This window comes from Brachionichthys hirsutus, chromosome 13 (genome assembly GCF_040956055.1).
Source record: "Brachionichthys hirsutus isolate HB-005 chromosome 13, CSIRO-AGI_Bhir_v1, whole genome shotgun sequence".
Classification (NCBI taxonomy): Eukaryota; Metazoa; Chordata; class Actinopteri; order Lophiiformes; family Brachionichthyidae; genus Brachionichthys; species Brachionichthys hirsutus.
Window position 1 is genome coordinate 10944329 of NC_090909.1, and position 22227 is coordinate 10966555.

At 44.5% G+C, this 22227-nt stretch overlaps 2 protein-coding genes across 2 annotated transcripts; both read right to left on the bottom strand.

Annotated features, from left to right (window-relative positions):
- Positions 1–42: 42 nt before the first annotated feature.
- Positions 43–16865, bottom strand: LOC137903012 (flotillin-1). The gene is made up of 12 exons (XM_068747130.1): positions 16823–16865; positions 16622–16697; positions 15157–15247; positions 13322–13465; positions 12908–13027; positions 12482–12577; positions 12022–12174; positions 11526–11707; positions 10361–10406; positions 9841–9978; positions 8844–9013; positions 43–67 (listed from the first exon to the last, which is right to left on the bottom strand). The coding sequence occupies exons 1-12, from the start codon at positions 16863–16865 to the stop codon at positions 43–45; spliced, it is 1284 nt and encodes a 427-aa protein (XP_068603231.1).
- Positions 16866–18457: 1592 nt separating this feature from the next.
- LOC137903471 (XK-related protein 8-like) lies at positions 18458–20811 on the bottom strand. Its single transcript, XM_068747621.1, has 3 exons — positions 20474–20811; positions 19323–19510; positions 18458–19203 (listed from the first exon to the last, which is right to left on the bottom strand). Exons 1-3 carry the CDS (start codon positions 20809–20811, stop codon positions 18458–18460), a joined length of 1272 nt encoding a protein of 423 aa, XP_068603722.1.
- Positions 20812–22227: the final 1416 nt, after the last annotated feature.

Consider the following 22227-nt stretch of genomic DNA (forward strand, 5'->3'; position numbering starts at 1 on the left):
TGTCCGCCCGCCTCTTCCACCTTCTCACCGTGCATGTTTCAATCATCTTAGTTTGCTTCCTTTCCCTCTTTCTGACACTGAATATTTTCGCCAGTAGCGTACATTGCTAGATTTTAGTTAGTCACAATTATGCCACTTTGCTGCACCAGTTTTGACGGATCCCATTACAGAATCGAAAGGCAGCCGTCAAAAAGCTTGCAGGGCGAAGGCTGTTCGGGTTTTTGATCAGATTGACGAAGAGGATGTGAAAGGAATCAGGCAAAGATGTTCAATTAGAGGAGCAATGGACAATAAAACAACAAAGGGCAGTTGAATAAACTAACAATCACTCTTTGAGGCTTTGGATACGGCTGTGACGCAGCCCACGCACATCCCCCCCCCCCCAGACAGTACGCTTCTAGCTGCACACTCTTAGGTTGTTTGCTTTATTGGCAACAAGCTAATAAATATTTTCTTGATTAAACTAGGTCTCCAGTCCAGTGTCCATTAGATGGAGAAGCAACGCGGAGGTGTGTTCTCCCAATCCAATAAATGTGCCAATAAAATGTGTTCAAAATGACATTTCCTTGGAGTTCCTAAAATGTTGTCAGAATAAAAGACTCAATGTTTAAAAAAACAACTCAAAGGCCTTCTCTTCTGACACGCATCATGCTCCGTGTAGCAAAAAGCAGGAAGCGTCCGTTTCATTTACCATTTTAGCATGCATTGTCACTTTATTTGTCTTTATGATCTGCTACTTTTATAGCAGATCATAAAGACTGTTTACGTGTTAAGACTGTAAATGTCTGTCATTTGCTCACATACCAAGAAAAAGCTTCGCCTGTAATTTACACGCGAGTCCAGCTGAGATGACTTTACACATAAATGATAAGTCATTTTGGGAAAAGGATAAAAATGTAAACAAACACTGTTCAATGTGAAGCAATGCATGAAAATCATTGGCAGTGCAGATTTAGGAAATGCTAAATAATATTGTATTTCGTGAGCATTTCCTGCTTTCTGCAAAACAAATTATAACGCAAGCTTGAGGAAAACGAATTTCCAATTATTGATCATTATCAGTGTAATAGACAGTTTCTAACGAGGCGCATAAACTGCTCCGCAGCTAGCTAGCTAGCTAGCGCTTAGCCGTAGTTGAATTCCTATGGAAAGGAAATATTTGGGATCAGTTCTGGTCTCGGGGGGGTCACAAATAACTCGGCTCAAATGTGACGTAGCGTTAGAAACCAGCTGACAGTCGTTTAGCGAGCTAGCTGATTTATAAACAAACATGGCTAACGCTAGCACACGGGTGCAGCGAGACAAGGAGCGCTAAGCTAACTCGCCTCCATTAATGTTCTCCTTTTGTTCGCGGGCTTGCTGCGGCTACAAGCAGGCCACGTTAACTAGCTCGTCGCGTAGTGAACGCGAACGCCCGTGTGCCCGCTGCGCCTCCATTCCTCGCTCCCCTGCTCATCTCGGGGAGTGAAAATAAAAAAAAGTAAAAAAAAAAAAAAAAAAAGTCTCGAATAAAAAAAAAAAACCGGAGAGAAAAAAACCGGAGACGCCGTCGCCTCCGTAGGAGACGCAGCTTCGAGCAGACTTCCGGCGCCCGGGAGCTCGGCCGTTCTCCGACACACCGAGAACAACAGACGAGCAACTCTTGTGTTAATTACCGGTGAGATGGATTCCCCGTCAACCCCCCCGGAGCGTCCTCGGGTCGGGACAGTTGTCCAAACTTTGTCCCAATCCGCCCCGCAAACCACTCAGACACGCCGTTTTTTTCTTCTTCGTTTTTTTCCCCCCCCTCCAGCTCTCCTCAACAGAGCTTCCGGTTTACATGCTTCAAAATAAAACCCATGTTAATTCGCATCTATTGAGAGTAAGAAGGGAAAGTACCAGTGTTTTACCATCTATTCAATGCACAGGTGAAAATAGTTACACAAATACAATATTACTATTTTCTCTGGCTCCAGAGAACTTTACTTTGAAGATTGGCTGTCTCAATTTTCCATCGGTGGACAACATAAATTGTGTCTTAATTTTTAAGTTAACTTGTGGAAAAGTGTTGCCCTCCAGCTAACTTGTCAACATTTACGCTGGTCGAGAGCGCATATTCGATGTAAATGGTAAGATTTGTTATTAAACGGGACGTTATGACTTTTCCATGATACTGGAGAGGAGGATTACCAATAGGATAGACAAATAGTCCAACCTCAGATCCAGGAGAACCGCTGTGCCAACGCCACACTCCCCATCGGGTGCTCGAGGGCTCTTGGGGGTTCGCCTAGCCCAGGCGTGGGCAAACATTTTGACTGGCGGGTCACAATGGGTTCTAGAATTTGACAGGGGGGCCGGGCCAGGAACAGATGGATGGAGTGTTTGTGTGAGCTAATATTAATGGCATGTAAAAGACATTACATGAAAGGATTTGGCCTTTTACAGGTAACTGTAAAATGGAATTTCCTTGTGTGTTTGCAGTGTAAAAAGTGTAAAACATATAATGACAATAAAAAGCTAATCTTAAAAAGGTAAAATGAATGAGGTTTAATTATAATAAAATGTTATGATATAATTTGGACAGGTTTGGCGGGCCGGATTAAAAAGCCCAAGGGGCCGCATATGGCCCCCGGGCCGTAGTTTGCCCATGCCTGGCCTAGCCAGTCCACTTGTGTTTTGTGGATTTGGAGAAGGTGCCCGACCGCATCGTATCTTGTGGGGGGTGCTTCGGGAGGACGGGGTCCGAGGCCCTTTGGTGAGGGCTCTTCAATCCCTGTGTGACCGAAACAGGAGCTTAGTTTGCATTAAGTCAAACCTGTTCCAGGTGCATGTTGGACTCCGGGCAGGGCTGCCCCTTATTAACGGTTCTGTTCACAATCTTTGTGGACAGAATTTCTAGGCACAGCCAGGGGCCAAAGAGGGTCAGATTTGGGGACCAAAGGGTTTCATATCTGCTTTTTGCAGGCGATGTCCTGATGTCCTGATCAAGCTTGGACCTTCAGCGTGGACTGTGGCGGTCTGCAGCCGAGTGCAAAGCCAGTGGGATGAGGATCGGCACCTCCAAATCCCGGTCCGTGGGGAGTCTTTGCCTCAAGCGGAGGAGTTCAAGTATCTTGGGGTCTTGTTCACGAGTGGGGGAAGGATGGAGCGTGAGATTGACAGACGGTTTGGTGCAGCGGCTGCAGCGGTGCAGTCGTTATATCGGTCTGTCGTGGTGGAGAAGGAGCTGAGCTGAAACGCAAAGCTCTCGATGTACCGCCCAAGCTACGTTCCTACTCTCACCTGCGGTCATGAGCTTTGGGTCATGACCGAAAAATGACACGATCCCGGATACAAATGGTAGAAATGAGTTTCCTCTGCAGGGTGGCTGGAGGCACCCTTTAAGACAGGGTGAAGAGCTCGGTCACCAGGGAGGAACTCGGAGCAGAGGCGCTGCTCCTCCACACCGAGAGGAGCCAACAGAGGTGGATCGGGCATCTGTTTCGGATGCCCCCTGGACGCCTCCCTGGGAAGATGCTCCGGGCATGTCCCGCCGGGAGGAGGCTTGGGGGAAGACTTTGGACATGCTGGAGAGACAATGCCACTCAGCTGGCCTGGGAACGCCCCGGGATTCCTCCAGGAGAGCTGGCGGAGGTGTCTGGAGAAAGGGAAGTATGGAAATCCCCATTCAAAGCGTCTCCTCCGCGACCCGACCCGATGGATGGACGGACGGAGGTTATGACTGTGTTCTTTGGTACAACACAGTTCCCTTCAATTAGCTCAGAATCTACAAAGGCGTCGTTGCTGAAGTCTTCCTGTATCCACAAAGACATTAGCAGAAATAGCAGCAGCAGCTCCTCAAGCCTCTGATGTCACAGAACAACCAGCACGGTGCTGACTCTTTCTGGATCTACCCCAAAGCCCTGTGTGCACCATTTACACACACTATGTAATAATTAGCAGCTTTATTAAACGTGCAAATTATATTCCTGGTAAGTACTCACACATGCAACATTTTGATGTGTTTCAAATTGTGTTTTGCATCTGAATTTGGATAGAGATTTATAAAATGTAAATTAACCTCTCGGGAAAATAAATTAAATCCTATCTCAATCTGAAATCAACATATTCTTTGGCAGGACAATAGAAGGAAGACCCAACGTGTCTTCGTGCATACTGGAGCCTTTCTTTATAGAACACTTCTGAAAGTATTACGCAAAGACAATTCTACAAGAAAAGGAATGGATGGATGGAAACACAAATGAAAATGTAACAGAAATAATACACAAGCGAAGTAGGCCACACAAGGCTTCTGTTTTTAAAAACAGTCATTTATGAGTTTTGCAGTTTGCAGGATTCCAGACGTACATTTCTCCAAAAAGAATAAATTACTTAAATTACACACACATAAATAAATAAAAAAAACACAATATAACCTTCCAATATGGCATAACTTCACAAGAAATAACACACAAAATAACACAACTATAGCTGAAATAGTTCTGTACCAATGGACCGCTGGGGCTGCTAGTTTGGTTTAGTAAGAGTTAGTCCAGTTGTTAGTTAATGTGTGAAGCAAGCAATCAAATATATACTGTAAAAATCTAGATTTGAGATGCATCACTACACAGAAAACACTCGTGAAAAACATCTCTTTAGTCATCTTCTCTTACTTTGAAGCAACCTTCCTGAAAACACAACTAACCCTAAATCCTATCGATCCATGCAGGTATTGATTTCCAAATACCTAAAACGAGCATCAGAAATCCATTTCAACCGATTTTTTTGTACCTCAATGAGCAGTGGAGACGAAACATTCACGTAGCGACAGTGAGCAGTTAAATCAGGGGTGGGCAAACTTTTTGACTCGCGGGCCACAATCGGTTCTAAATTTTGACAGAGGGGCCGGGCCAGGAACAGATGGATGGAGTGTTTGTGTGACATGTAAAAGCGATTACATGAAAGGATTTGGCATTTTACAGGCAGCATTACAGGGAAAAGGTCAAATGAATGAGGTTTAATTAGGTATAATAAAATGTAATTTAATGATATCATTTGGACAAGTTCGGCGGGCCGGATTAAATAGCCCAACGGGCCGTATATGGCCCCCGGGCCTTGGTTTGCCCATGCCTGAGTTAAATTGAGTAGCACAGAAAAACAGATTAGAATTCACGCTTCAGTCTAGTCGAGGTTGTTTTCCGAGCTGTAAATGCATGTAAGATATTCTGCCAACGTGAACGATGCTTTATGCCGAGCCAGACGTTACGGCTGTTGAGGTAGAGGGTGACAGAGTGAGGGACGAAGGCAGTTCTTTGAGGACCGAACACTTCAGGATTATCATTATGTACTCCACCAGCTTTCCCAATGTTTGCTGTTAACCTGAACTATCTTTACAGTACCTATAGTACAAGCTGCAGTGTATTTATCACTGCTTATTCAACTGTCGTGGTGGAGGATGGATGGATGGATGGATGGACACATCATCATGACATGATAAGTATCCAATAGAAAGGGCTGAAAGGGTTAATGCCAACGTGGCCCTCTTATAATAGAAGCAATAATATTACATGTCACATAAAGAACATGAATCATATTTACTCCGGAGAGAAGAGGGGGCTGCTTTTCAGTGTGAACACATGAACAGGAATATCGATTAGGACAAAAACAGAAGACATGTCCAGATATAGGCCACAAAAAAACAGTCAAGTGTAATAAAAAAAAATTACAAATACATAGTAACGCCATCCAAATATAGTTCCATCACAATTTCAACTAGAAAACGACAATCAGAGATTGCAGACCCTCGCCTGATGCTGGACATTTTGCTAGCCTAAAATGGCTCAGGGTAGAAGACGGGGTTAAACAACTCAAAATGGGATTGGCTTTTAAAATAGTCAATGCAGCTCTGCCCTCAGTCCCCTCAATCCCTGCATACCTGAATAAACACCTCCACAGATTTAGTGACACCCACAGCCACAACACTAGAGGGAGCTCAAACAACAACCTGATTACCCCCTCCTACAGGACTAACATGGGTAAATCATCTTTTTACAATACTGCCACCCAAGGGTGGAACTGTTTGACTCCTGTCCTCAAAACATGCACCTCTTTGGTCTCCTTCAAAATGGCCCTAAAAATACACCTTTTAGGGGGACAGAAACGGAGATAGTCATCACGACCCTCTCCGGATCAACCCCCCCCCCCCCCTTTTTTTTGTCCACCTACGTTGCACATATTATGTGTCTTTGTAATTTATTATTATTATAATTTATTGTAATTTATTGTCATTCATTGCCATTTTACATCTGTGGTGTAAAGTTTTTTTTTTTTTTTTTCTAATGTTATTTTGCATAAATTGAGTAATTTAATATTGGTTTTATTTTTATTTGTATTGCGAAAATTGTACTTTTAAATGTCGATGATTTATGTACTAAGGACTTTCAATGGAAACAAGACCGCAAGGGCTTTTTATAAATGCTCCTCTTAGACAGGATGTTTGACTGTACTTGTACTGTAATACATGCTACTGTGTGACTGTACTCATCATCACCATCATACAAGATGATTGTTATCTGTGTCGATTTGTTTTAATTCTGAGATTTAACTATTGTTTCGTTAGTCATGTTTAACAGCTGACATTTAAGGTAAACCACAAATGACTGATTGTTGCTTTTCAACCAAACAGTCTCTGAGGGCTGAAAGTCACTTGATATCATTGTGAACTGGACTTTACACCTTTCTGCCATGACTCACCAATGACCTTTTATTTTGAAGGGAATATTAATATTCAGTATATTTAAACCCACACATGCGTTAGAGCCGGTTTTGCGCTCATCATGCAGCATCTACACGATTCTTCACTTCCCCTCAATAATTCTGTACTTATTAGAAACCTCCCACATCTATTTCTGAGGAAGAGAGACCCACAATCTGGGTTTCTCAGCTCAATAGTCTGCTGCGTTTGTACTGCTTATTGGTGCTTCATGCGTCTCGTCCTCTTTTGACAGAGGACGTAATGGACTTGAAGGTGATGGAGAGATGCAAGTCTGTAAAAGTGGAGATGACTGTCTGTACCATCACCCGACGGCACAGTGCAAGTGAGTGTCGTTGGTCAATTCTAGTCATGTTTAGTGGGATATATCTTGCACCGCACTAACCCTTTGTTTGTTTGTTTTTTCAGGACTTTTCCCAGCTGCAAGTTTTGGGGATAAATGCATCTTTGTCCATCCTAATTACCCTCGCCGAAGGGGAGGCGAGGGTATTGCAATTGGGTCTGTTTGTCTGTCCACGCGCATAACTCAAAAACTAGTAACCCAATCGACTTGAGATTTTTACACGAGCAAGGTTCTGTCCGTGGCTCGGTCCTTCCCGAGAATGGAGTTGATACAGATCTGGATCCAGATTCTAGAATTTATTAAAGGTTTCATAACATTGCGAGATAGGGCCCTTGGAGGCGAGGGTCTGCAATTTCTGATTGTCTCTTGATTATTATTAGGTTGCAGCCATCATGACAGATGAAAAAATTGCAAGACAACCAAATGATTCCCTTTTTTGCCCTATTTTTCAAGCCCCACATAATATTTTGTACTATGACCATGCAAACAGCGAACCTACTAAATGAAAGAATAAAGTCTCTTAACCCTAACCCTAACCCATTTTTCGTTCCGGAGTTATTGGCCGTTCAATGTCAGGTTGGCAGCGAATTTTGATTTAGATAGACGTCAATGGCATTGAAAGAGTTAAGATCTGTCTGAAAGCAAAATCTATTTTATTGATTGCATAATCCTGGACCTGTGGCCCTCAACTCTGATGTCCATGTCGCTAGCATTAGCATTTATAGTTTTATATAGCAGCTCGTTAGTCAGTATCTTGTTCAGCAGCCTATATGTTACATCTTGTTTTTGGCGAATGTCGTGCGCACGTACGTGTGACCTGCACTGTGATATATTTCTGTTTGATTGCTTTTAGAAGGATTACACTAAAGCCAGCAGATGAACTTGCGTGAAACTTTCACAAACGTTAGACCCTAGAGTGTCCCGGTGGGGACTACATTTTGCTGGTGATCCAGATGCGTGTCCTGATTTCATATTCAAGAAGGTAATTTTTTAACGCTGCGAGATGGAGCACTTTTAATCATTTCGGTTTACAACTTTAGAGCTGTGAAACACGCGTCAAAAATCAGGTCACACCTCGTCCACGGAGCCTTTCAAACAGAGCAAAACATCAGAACGTAATAATGAACCTCGCAATGTGAACATGGGCTTAGACGTGTAGAAGAGGTTACCACGGTGATCCTGCTAAGCTAAAAGAGAAGCGCCTTTGTGATGAGAAAGGCCGACTTTAGGCTCGTACCACAGTGTAAGCACAACACTCTCCCTTCGTAGTACACCCTGGATGTAAACAATAAAACACAAATATTTAACAACACAGAGGCATCTTAAATGCAGTGAGACGAGGATGGGATCAGAAGAGAGTAAGTGTTAGCAGAGAGACCAGGCAGTTGGTGGGACAGTCAGAGGCTGGATCCGACTGGTCGGCGGCCCGGTTGATTCTCTTTAGTCTGTACGGGAGGACGCCTGAGGGAAAGCGAGAGCGCTCGTTTGAATTTATAGTAGTGCACCTCATGTCTACACACATGTGTGGTTCTTAAGATGGCTAGCTTCTGTCCACACAACCCCAGCGTGTGAACGGAAGCTTTTCTACCGATGATCCAGTGGAATCAGAAATCTGCTCTGGGTTCGGTGGATATCATGTGTGAGTAATAAAATGAAGATATTAGTGCCACACAAACTATTGGGGGAAAAAATATTTCAAAATATTTACTCTCGTATCCGACCCAAGAAAGGAAGTAAGTCAAACGCTCAAAGATGTGCAGGCGTGAAGGCGTTACCTGGGCGATGGAGACTCCGGTCAGCTTCTCCACCGTCTCAGGGAGGCGACTCATGATATCCAGCACCTCTCCGGACAGTTTGGCGGCGCCTATCTCGCTGCCGCCGCTGGATATCATGGTTACCTTGCTGGCCTCACACAGAGGCTTGCTGATCTCTTCTGCCATCTGATGGATGACGGATATGACCATGCGTTAAAAATAATAATAAAAAAAAAACACAGAGCACAAAAACATGAAGCAGGTAAAGCGACCAATCTGTAAAATGACTGGCATGAAAAAAGCGTTGCATTCAGATCCGTCAGTCACCCCATGCTTCAAACATTTGGGTTTCAATCCCTCGTTTGTTTGGCTTCCAGCAGGACCGGGGGTTTTATATAGGTTCACATCACATTAGGAAATATTGATTGACTATCTTCATTCATTGTTAATGTTGAGGTGCCGATCATACTATTATCACCAGCTGCTTGTTCACATTCCTCTGGATGTAAATATCAAAATGCTCCATGTTAATGTCCATCAACTACTTATTTCTGTACTTGTTTTTATCCTCGTCTACTCAATATTGAATCATTTGTGCACAAGTTCTATGAGTGTATCATGAAACATCATTTCTTTGTGCAACTCAAAATCAGGACAAATAATTAACTTGAACATTTTATTATCCAATCCGGATGAAATTCAGTGGTGATATAGAGACCCCCCCCCCCCCCCCCCCCTACATGACTGTGTCAAATTCCATAAACATCGGTCAACAATTTTGGAAGCTCCATTGGCTGCAACGTGAACAAAAATATCAAAGTGATCCAGAATCCAGGATCAATGTAATTGTCTGTTCCTGGTAACGTTCCCAACATTTCCAGATCTGCCCAGAAGGTTTTGAGTTATCTTGCGAACAGACGGACGTATTAATGAAGTACCCACAAATAAAAGCGATAGCATTAAAAACAGCGCATAGCACACAGCTAGGGATGCTATAGAACGTCATCGCTCACCAAAGGCAGTTTCTCCAGCAGCATGTCCACCATGGCTCCATCCTTGTACTGTCGGAAGGCCTCCGCCTTCTTCGCCATCTGCTCTGCTTCGGCGCGACCTTTGGCCTCCACTGCAAATGCCTCAGCCTCACCTTTAATCTGAACACGAGACGAATGGCACATTTATCAGAGTCCCATCTACGACACTGAGAATGAGCCTCAGAGGTCAGAGGAAATGTGGCCGTGGGGTTTGGCTGGAAGTCAGTCTCACACGAGAGAGAGAGAGCAAAATGATCAGGCATGCTTTGTGTTGCACCGGCTGCTCTCTCTACGTAGCAGCATGCAGAGTGACAGATCTACAACACAGAGATCAAACGCTCACATTCATTCATTATCGGCATGACTGCAAGTAATACCAATGAATGTAACGACTCCGTTTCAGCACACTGGGTAAAGAGTATGCTAGAGGTGCTCAGAGATTTCCATTTTAAACTCTTCAGGCAGGTGATCGTGGATTCTACGCGGGTGATCTGGGACTCACCCTGATGGATTCTGCTTCTGCCTCTGCCTCCATGATCAGCTTCAGACTTGATGGGAGAGAGAGAGAGAGAGAGAGAAGAATGTAGAGACAGAGATGCAACCTCCCCCGAACATGAAACGGGACTCAGAGCTGGACAGTAACGCCTCGACGTGCGAGCATCCCGAGGCGCGAGCTAGCCTGCCAGCGACGTTTAGCATTTGAGATGCGAGTATAAATTTGAGACGAGCACGCTTCCAGATGCCGACGCGAGCGGGCCGAGCGCTTTACTCGCTCAGTTCAGGTGTTCACCACCTTCCGTACTCGTCTCCCCTGTTGTTCCCGTTATTGACGTGATTCTGGCTGTATCTGCGAGTATTCCTGATAAGAGATGGATCAAAAGGAAGCGAGTGGTGAGGACGGCAGTGACAAGAAAAGACGGACGATGACGATGGAGATGAAGCATGAAATTAACGATCGACGTGACCGTGGTCACCGCGAGTGATTTGGCCCGCCAGACGGAGCGGAGAACATCGGAGACGTGTCCAATCCTCAAACAGAATGACGCTCCCAGAAAGCCTTCCAGAGGCAGAACTATGATGTCTACGTTTCTAAGTGGCCCCAAACTGTTGAACGGTCGTGGATATAGCAATTAAAAATGTTTTCCATTCTTATTAGCGTTGATTAGCGTCTTTGGACGGCCGAAACGGATGAAACTGTTTCTGTTATTTTATACGGGAAAAATTGATTTGACATGATTTGAGTTACGAGCTCGGTCCAGGAACGAATTCTACTCGTATGTCGAGGTATTACCGGTACCGTATTCCCACTGCAGCAGGTTCAGGTTACGTTATCTGTACCCATAGGAAGATTTGGTTTTGCAGTCATGGTAAAAATATAATAACATATTTACTATATTTTAATCATATTTTGTCATCTGTTTAGTTAAAACTATTAAAAGCCACAAACTGAGGTAAAAGACAATTACCGGTGCACCCGCCTGGCTTTATGCTACACAGAAATGGCTCTGAAGCCTGAATCCTAAAAAGCAGTTTGGAGATATAACTTTGTTGCGATATACTGCAGATAACAAACAATTATTGTTTTTCCGCATTCACCCGCACAGATCAGGCGAGCTACAGAACACGGGGGTTCAGTATCTTGCCCGGGGATGCATCAGAAGACTCACCGCTGGGCCTCGGCCAGCTTCTCCAGCCGGAACCGCTCGGCGTCCGCCGGCTTCTTCACCTTGGCTTCCAGCTCCTTCTCCCGGCGGGTGATCTCCTGCTCCTGCAGCAGAATTTGCTGGCTCCGCTCAACCACCTGGACCTGCATCTTCTCCTCCTCGATGCGTTGCTTCGTCTTCGCTACCTGTCAAAGCGAGATGCGGTGTAGCGCACACGATGCTCCAGAACCCAAACGCATCCGGCGACTCTGGTTATAGTGCGGCTCGGGTTTAATCACACGTCTCTGGTCACCGTTCAGGCTGCTTATTTGTCTCATTTGTGTAATTCTAGCATCTTCTCACCACCGTGCTTAAATGTCTCACAATAACAGCCAATCAGATTCGTAGCTACAAAGAACGACAGCGAGGCCCCTCCCCCTATATCCTCTCCACACGGTACGGGGCCCCTACCATATCTGACAAATAAAGAGAGGTTCAGTTGGCGTTCTCTCGCGCCTACCTGCAGCTGGTAGGCCATCTCAGACTCGGCCTTCTTAGCGTTGACCTCAATGTCGTAGGCGGCCTTTTTCAGCTCGTAGTCCCGCTGGGCCTTTGCCATGTCGATCTCATTCTTGTACTGAGCAGACACTTTCTCCTGCATCGCGTGTGCCTCCTGCAGAAATGAAGAAGGGATGAGCGGGAATAGCTCTTGGAAACACAACAACATACAAACAGGACAGAGATACTTGGAATAAAAACAACAAATAGCTAATGTCACTGGTAAGACAACAAGAAAAGACTAGAGGAAAGAGAAGTGACTGATGAATCAGATAAACTTCGGAGTCTGTGCTCCTCTGAATAAAGAGCAGAATTAAAATGAACGCTGGTGTTGTTGGGTGCAAAGAGGGCGTTTATGCTGAAGCAACCCCCTTATGATAGAAAGGAACACTGGAGAATGGAGATACTGGATGATAGCTCACCCTGATCACAGCATCTCGCTTGTTTTTGGCCTCTCCGATGCGGGCGTCTTTCTGGACCTGGGCTGTCCGAGCCTTCCCCAGAGAGTGCAGATAATCCTGAGTGCCAGAGAAGCATTCTGCATTTTGTACAATGTCCAGACTGGTTTTTTTTATTTGTTGCTGATATCAAATTCAAAACGGTATTGGTTTTCACAAAAAAAAAAAAAAAAAGCATTTCTTATTTCCAAAATCTGATGTTGCCTTTGTTCTTTTTCAATTAAATATTGACTATGCATGGAATGTTTTGCATATAATCACATTCCATTTACATTTCACGCAGCATCCCAAATCCTTTCAAAATTGCGTTGTATTATAAAAGAATATATATCCAGAATTTACCAATTTGGGGAATGACTGGAGAACACGGCTTTGAAGCTATGCGGCTACCTGATCGTCGTGGACATCTTTGAGCGTGTAGCTGACCACGCTGATTCCCATGTTGACCAGGTCGGATGAAGCCACCTTGAAAACCTGCTCAGAGAACTTCTTCCGGTCCTTGTAGATCTCCTGTAAGAGGAAGACGATAACTGAGAGGGGCGCGTGACGAAATCAAAGTTCAACCCTGCTATTGGCGTCAGCGATCCTTTACAGCCTGGAAACCAAAGGGCCACCAACAAACCTTTAACATGAACATTTAAAGTAAAGACAACCATCATGATGCGGCCTGCGACCCAGGATCCAACCCCAGGTTCCAGTCTGCGGCCCAAGTATGAAGACCTCTTTGCTGCATGACATTCTCTCCAGCCGTCCTGACTGATCAAAATGTACTTTTTAAAAAAGACAAAAACATCAAATCCTTACTTCGACGGTCAGGTGGGCAATGATGGCACGCTGGTGCCCCTCCAGCGTCTCCAAGGCAATCTGAGCAATCTCGGCCTCCGACTTCCCCATGAACATTTGGCAAGCTGCGGCCAGCATTTGCTTATTCTGACCCTGGATCTTCATCTGCAGGAAAAGTTGCTTGATTATTAAGCCAACAGAAAAACAGTCACATAATCGCTGGAATCATTGCAATCGGCACAATACGTAAGAGCCCAGAGAAACGACAGCTGGCTTTGCATGCAAACATAAATCACACGAGGATATAAATCACACGCTGATATAAATCACACGAGGATATAAATCACACACTGATATAAATCACACGAGGATATAAATCACACGAGGATATAAATCACAAGAGGATATAAATCACACGAGGATATAAATCACACGCCGATATAAATCACACGCCGATATAAATCACACGCCGATATAAATCACACGCCGATATAAATCACACGAGGATATAAATCACAAGAGGATATAAATCACACGCTGATATAAATCACACGAGGATATAAATCACACGCCGATATAAATCACAAGAGGATATAAATCACACGAGGATATAAATCACACGCCGATATAAATCACACGAGGATATAAATCACACGCTGATATAAATCACACGAGGATATAAATCACACGAGGATATAAATCACAAGAGGATATAAATCACAAGAGGATATAAATCACACGAGGATATAAATCACACGCCGATATAAATCACACGAGGATATAAATCACACGAGGATATAAATCACACGCCGATATAAATCACAAGAGGATATAAATCACACGAGGATATAAATCACACGCCGATATAAATCACACGAGGATATAAATCACACGAGGATATAAATCACACGAGGATATAAATCACACGCTGATATAAATCACACGAGGATATAAATCACACGAGGATATAAATCACAAGAGGATATAAATCACAAGAGGATATAAATCACACGAGGATATAAATCACACGCCGATATAAATCACACGAGGATATAAATCACACGCCGATATAAATCACATGCCGATATAAATCACACGAGGATATAAATCACACGAGGATATAAATCACACGCCGATATAAATCACACGCCGATATAAATCACACACTGATATAAATCACACGAGGATATAAATCACACGAGGATATAAATCACACGCTGATATAAATCACACGCCGATATAAATCACATGCCGATATAAATCACACGAGGATATAAATCACACGAGGATATAAATCACACGAGGATATAAATCACACGAGGATATAAATCACACGCCGATATAAATCACACGCCGATATAAATCACACGCTGATATAAATCACACGCTGATATAAATCACACGCTGATATAAATCACACGAGGATATAAATCACACGAGGATATAAATCACACGAGGATATAAATCACACGCCGATATAAATCACACGCCGATATAAATCACACGAGGATATAAATCACACGCCGATATAAATCACACGAGGATATAAATCACACGCCGATATAAATCACACGAGGATATAAATCACACGAGGATATAAATCACACGCTGATATAAATCACACGAGGGATGCAGCTTCTAAAGCTGGACTGGTTTGTACTCAGTACTGATACTTCAGATTTCTGTCTGCTTTATTCACTATAATGAATACATTCTGTTCACTTATCGATGCTGACTCGGCCTTGCCACACTCAAATATGGAGGCATGATGACACACGAGTAGATGCATCAGCTTCAGCTTTATCTGATGGCTGGCTTCCTTTTGGCTGATAAGAACAAAAACAAAGTGCACTGGCCTGGGCAATGCCGGTCACAGAGATGGGGACGCCATGGCGAGTGTAGACTTTATCACTCTTCACATTCAGAGTTAGGGTGTTCAGGGAAATCCTAGGGGAAGGCAGGATAAATGATCAATGACGACTCCTGCACTAATGGAATACATTCAAGTGTAGCGACTCCTGGTCTGTGCTTGTATTTAGCCTGCAGGCTAAATGGATTTATTTTGGATACAAATAGGAAGTAAACTGCTCTTATCAGGCCTTTACTAGCGCATGTGCAGCACTGGCTCCATTAGAAGACATAATGCAGATGCAATAATAATAATCTTTACTTGGTTTAGAGACGGAAGCTGGATTCTGTGTGAATAAATCTCCTAATCGAGGATATACAATAATAATAATCCTCCGCCGGGGAGGTTCGGTTTTCGCCTGCATTGGTTTTGTTTGCCTGTTATAGCAAGATAAGTCAAAAGGTTCTGGACAGATCTTGCTGAAATTATCAGGACATGTTGGGAGTGTTACCAGGATCAGTCGATTCCATTTTGGTGATGATCCACAAGAGATTTTGGATCCTCGATCACTTTGACCATGAAACTCCGTCGTAAATGGAGTTTCAAAGATTGTTCCTCAATATCTCGGTTGATTATTGGCCGATGTTTATGGAATTTGACACAGTCATGTAGGGGGGGGGGGTCTTCACCACCGAATTTCATCTGGATCGGATCCGGAAAGCGGATGCTGTTGAAATCTGAATTCTCCCATTTACTTAAAATGGAGGCTTTTTATTCCAAACTATGCAGTCATGAAGGGCTCCGATATGAACCATCATGAAAAATGTCTTCTGGGTCGGATCCAGAATGAGGTCAGGACAAAATCGTACATGTTAACATTAAACCCCCATCTCTGAGGGTTGCTATGGTGACTGATTTCTGCCCTGCACAGCTGAACGAGACGCACCCTTTACACGTCTCACCTGATCAGCTCCCGCCTCTCTCCTCAGTTATTTCAATTCAATTCAAGTCGTATTTTCAGACTCTATGTGTCGTCCCGTTTTCCCTCGTTCTATCTTTAATACCGGAGGAAACAGACCCAGTTGAACTCGGGGTACATTTTGCTGGCCTTTAGATAGAAACGGTGGAATTAGTAGTGGACAAAGAGATTTGTTGCATCTTCAAAAGCTCTGGATCGAGATCCAGAAGAAACCGCCGTTACTGAAAGAGTGCTATTATGAATAATCAAAGTCAGTCCAACCGCTACAGGTTTGTTTCCAAAGCCAAGGAATCTAACAATATAGATCAAATAAATGTGGAGCCATTGTTTTTGCTGTGAGTCAGGATGCAGGGAGACCGAGGTGCTCGGCGGAGGTCAGTGTTCTGAGTGTTTTCAGCCCTGATATAAATGCCGGATGATGAACCGTAATGCATTACCGGACGTCACGCACAGAAGAGAACTGCTTTTTGTTTGTTTGTTTTGGCCAACCGACCTCTGTATCTGCTGAATGCATGGGATCACAAACACTCGGCCCCCGGCGATCATCATCGGAGGAGAACGACAGAACCCTGGAAGAGATCAGAGGAAACCAAACCATTTTCATCTAGAACATCCCAGGTATTGATTTATTTGGCTGTTTGTTGAGTTTGAATTGCAACCACAACATGCATGTAAAATGGAGCCACCCTTCTACCTGACACCACCATAGCCTCGTTGGGACCGCAGGTGTAGAACATGTTCGCTGATCCTTCAGAGTCGAACCGACACAAAACGATTCAGCATTAAAATGTAAACAACACTCACGTTATCAATAACAGCGTCGTTTCGGAACATCCAGCGCGTATATTCGACTGTTGTCAGTAAACCTGTTCTGTTTATTATCATTTTAACACGCCGTGCCGTGACGAGCAGCAGAGAGAAAATCTAATTCATCAATTCTGGCAGGAAAAAGAACATTTCCCCTCATTTAGGAAGGACTTCCTAGAATGACTACCCGCGGATTCCTCATTCCTTAATCTGTTAAAATAAATAATAATAGATGTTATCGCTATTTGATACAGATAACACCGCCCGTTAGCTACAATCTATAACACAGGTAATAAGAGGCGGATCATGTTACAGCTCACACACTGACCAGTCGGTGTTTCAGCAGAGTATTGTGAAAATGAAGAAATATTAATGTCTTGGTTAATAAAAAATATAAATAAAAATGTGGCGCAGGTTATTCCTGTCCCACACCAGCTGGAGCGAAACACAACACCGCCCGCCCGCCTGCAGCTCGGCGGTATATCGAACGCACCCGCCATTTCAAGCGGTGAGCGCTCGCCACCTAGTGGCGGGATGGCTAACTGCAAACACAGCAGCTGCGAACCAGTTTACTGGCAGATAAACCAGGTTTATTTATGTTTATTCCCTCTGGATTTTGGTTCCAATAAACAAGGTCAGCGAGTTGTGAAGCCTAGTGAATGAAAAACATATTTAAACAAAACCCACCCCGATCTAAGTTAAGCTGTATTTACGCTAATCTTTCCCCCGACAGCGCAGAGGACAAAAGGAAGAGCGGTCTCATCGAGCCGAGGGTCAGACACCTGCAAACTGAGCCTCCTTTAGTTACTGTAGTACATTTTAAATGGTATTCATATTTAAATATATATTATTTAGAGAAAGGGCACCGACCTATATGATCATTAAGCAAATGCAACACAGAAACACAAGTGAAATTACACGTGGTAGATGAGCTGAAGGGTCAACAACGGGCGTCGACCTTTACTCGTGGTTTCAGCAGCGTGTATTTGTACATGGTGAAGAAATGGATCAACAGCAGTTTGTATGAACTTTAAGAAAAACAAATAGAAAAACCCCCAACAGGTTGAAAACAGACACAATAAAATGGCAACTTGTTTTAACAGTTTCATCAAAAACAACAGCAGCAGAGAGCGTTTGGGTCCGTCTGAACCCAAATACAGGCGCTTTACATCTAAATACAGTTAAATACGCAACCCTTTGATGAGCCAGTGAAAACCAGAGCAGGTTCGGTTCTCATACGATCAAAGCCAGCCCCTCCCCCCAAATGAACCGACACCACTGCTTATAGAGCGCCCATTTAAATCTACATTCAAAGGCCTTCCAGCGGGCTTCAGGAGCAGCAGAGAGAACAAGTCGAGGACAATCATTAAAATACATCCCTTCAACGGCGCCGGACAGGAAACGCAGATCTGCCCACTCGGAGTCCCTCGTTCTGCTTTGGAGCCGGTGTTTCGGCAAACGTCTGGCACCGCTGTGGCACCGAGGGTAGCGTTTGGACAGTCGGACTACGGGGGGGTCCGTCTCACACGCCGGTCAGCTCCGCACCGTTTGACCCATCCGTGGGTTTAACGACTCCCCGGTAGAAATAAGTGGCGTGGCAGGCCATCCTTCTGTTGACCAACTGGGACGACAGGGAACCGTCCTGAACGGAAACGTCCCTGCAAGACACTTCCGCGTCGGGCAAATCGTTGGGCAGTTCCGGGTCCCTCGCCGGGGGCCTCCAGAGCTTTGGGTGGAAGCAGCAGTAGTAGACGGCTTTGAGGGCGACGCCTAGGAGGTAGGTCAGAGGCAGAGCGGCGAGCAGAGCCAGAGCGTAGGGCTCGGCCTGAACGGGGTCTCTGTAGCGCCACCAGGTGCCCAGCAGGATCCCGCCATCGGCGACGATGAAGGAGTGGTAGATGACGCTCCTTCCTCTGGTCCGACCCTCGGCTACATTAAACCAGCTGAAATACCAGATGAGCCCTACGGTGGCGCGGTAGAGCAACTCGCCACCGTAGCTGTCCATGAAATCCGTCCTCTGTCGCCAAGCCCAGAGGACGAAGACCAGCCACAGAGCCGAGAAGTGGACGGCGATGTGCCGGGGCAGGACAGAGGCGAAGAGGGCGAGGGACGCCACGCGGGGGGCGATCAACAGGAGGTTCCACAGGAAGTACATCAAGGAGGAACCCCAGCCCTGCTGGGCTTTGTCCGGGAGGAAGGAGCGCAGCGAGCGGTGATAATCCACCACCATCCAAGCGATGGACGTGGTCGACGCGGCGATGCTCACGACTGCAGGCACAAAAGTCCAACCGTGAGCTTAGCAGCCGACATAGTCGTCCGTCCACACATCAAAACCCAGCTTTCGGTTGTGAATGACAGGATTAAAAAGGAACTCAAAGAGAACTCACACTGAACCGTCCGGGCCTCGTTGGTGCTCAGCATGACGTAGATCATCAGCGTGAGCTGCGGCGCGCTCTCGTAGAAGGTCTCGATGAGCCGCAGCATGCTGAGGTCGTGCGTCAGGTAAACGGCGTACTCCGAGCCTTCCCGTTTCCACCACCAAACCCTGAAGCCTTGGCGGATGGCGGAGACGAGCCTACGGAAGAGTCGCGTACCAGAACAGGCGTTTCAGGGGCAGTCAGCCGCGACGCGTCGACATCTCTTCATGCCCCATTAAATCGTCATTTCACGCATTCGCTTCCTTTCTGAGACACTGGATTCACAAGTTGCCACGCCTGACTTTGATTTCATGGTCACAGCTCCCGTCAAATGCCATCTGAGCAACTCTGCGTGTTTTGGAATATCCAGTTCTGGTTCAGGTTCAGTTCGAGTATAAAAACAACAATATTCAACGTGACGGCAAAAGGAGAAGGAAAGTTCTAGGTATCTTTTGACAGAAATAAGCAGCTGCATATACAGAATAATACACAAGATACCTACTAATAGTTGTTTTTAAATGTTAGTACCTCACTAATAGTTGTTTTTAAATGTTTGTACCTCACTAATAGTTGTTTTTAAATGTTGGTACCTCACTAATAGTTGTTTTTAAATGTTGGTACCTCACTAATAGTTGTTTTTAAATGTTAGTACCTCACTAATAGTTGTTTTTAAATGTTAGTACCTCACTAATAGTTGTTTTTAAATGTTAGTACGTCACTAATAGTTGTTTTTAAATGTTAGTACCTCACTAATAGTTGTTTTTAAATGTTAGTACCTCACTAATAGTTGTTTTTAAATGTTAGTACCTCACTAATAGTTGTTTTTAAATGTTAGTACCTCACTAATAGTTGTTTTTAAATGTTAGTACCTCACTAATAGTTGTTTTTAAATGTTGGTACCTCACTAATAGTTGTTTTTAAATGTTAGTACCTCACTAATAGTTGTTTTTAAATGTTAGTACCTCACTAATAGTTGTTTTTAAATGTTAGTACCTCACTAATAGTTGTTTTTAAATGTTAGTACCTCACTAATAGTTGTTTTTAAATGTTAGTACCTCATTAATAGTTGTTTTTATACCTGAAAGGTTCGGGTAATAACATTTACACGTGGCCGGTTCTACCTGCAGAGGAATCCGAGCTGCAGCACATGTAAGAGGCAAGAGAGCTTCACTCTGTCCCCGAAGAGCACGGTTCCGGTTCCGGTCACCCCTCCGGCGAGCTCCCCGAACCCCGGCAGCTCCCGGTCATACCGGAGCCAGAACCAGCTGAACAGCTGGACCACGACAGAAGACAGGACCATGAGGCCGACCAGCACCCCGAACCAGACCAGGCGGCCCCGGGAGTAGAACTCCGCCGCCACCCACACGTCCGAGCCCCAGTCGACCAGAAAGGTGAACACTCCGATCACAGAGAACACGAAATCGATCCAGGAATACTTTGAAAATGTCGCGCGCTCCATGGCAGCCTCACGCGAGTCGCTTTACCTCAACCTGTTGCTGGTAAGCTAACATTCGGCTAACGTCGTGGACCGTTATCCCCCCTAAAGGGACTTCAACCCATTGAAGACGAGCAAATATACCGAAGTACTTTTGAGCAGCAGACTAACCCCGAGCGCTGCAGGCATGCTAGCGGAAAGGTGCAGATGCTCCGGTGAAGAATAACAGCCGCACATGAGCGGGATGGTTTCTAGTGTTCAAAGCCCCGCCCACCGTCGCACGTCGTCTAGGATTGGTTGAAAGTCTGGGGACAGAGGAAAGCCACGCCTCTACTTAATAGGCATAGAATCAGTAATCGATGATTGATGTTATTTACAAAATGCATCATCAGCAGTTCTGGATATAATCTAAACGTTTAATCAATGTTAAATGTGTTTCGCTGTTTAATTCCATTAACAACATAATCATAATATATTCCCTGATCAAAGCGATTACTCTTTGATGCAGTGCTCGATGCTTGCAGGCAACTCTAAACTCTAAATATTTTGGGTAGACTTCGTGTTAGTTGTTAATTAGATGAATTGCAGCAGACCTCCGATGATATCTGATTGAATGCCAACAAGAAAGAAACACAAACAATCCCATATAAATTGTTTTGGTCTTGTTTTTCAAAAAGAAATCATTATCTAAATACATTTATGTCATGATTAATATTACTAATATTATAATATCGTAACTATGTAAGTCGAATGTATGGTGTTAAGTAAAGGTTATTTTAATAACTACATAATTGTTTAGACACCCCCCCCCCCCAGTGTGTCATGTTCTCAGGTGGTCGTTTATTTTGCAAAAACAATAATCCAAAACCTGAAATACTACAGTATTGTACTTTCGGCTTGTCCCGTCAAACCTTCTCCACTTCACCCTGTCCTTTGCATCGTCCCCCTCCCTCACTGCGTCCATCTTCTCCTGGGTCGACCTCTAGCCCTGTTCCCTGGCAGTTCCATCCTCTACCGATACAGTCACTAATACAAAACCTGAAGATTTTGGATATTGGTAATGAAAATTCCATACATTTCAAAATTGAAATCAGTAATTTGGAAAGTTTTGGAAAGAAATTACTTGAAATCTGTTGCGTTACAATTGTTTTAGTCATAAATCTGTCTGTGTGGCCCTGCTGAACTGGCGGCTTGTCCAGGGTGTAGCCCGCGTCTCGGCCGTTGACTGCTGCGCTCCAGCACGGTAACGGACAAAGCGGTTCAGAAGATGAATGGATGAATAAATGAATTAAATGTTTTATTAACGTCTTCAACCAACGTTGGCAGAGAGAGACAGAGAGAGAGAGAGAAAAAACATCTGAGTTTCCTGCCAGACTAAATTCAGGGCTTTCAAAAACACCGGAGAAGACACGCCCTCTTGAAACGCGACCTATTGTATCG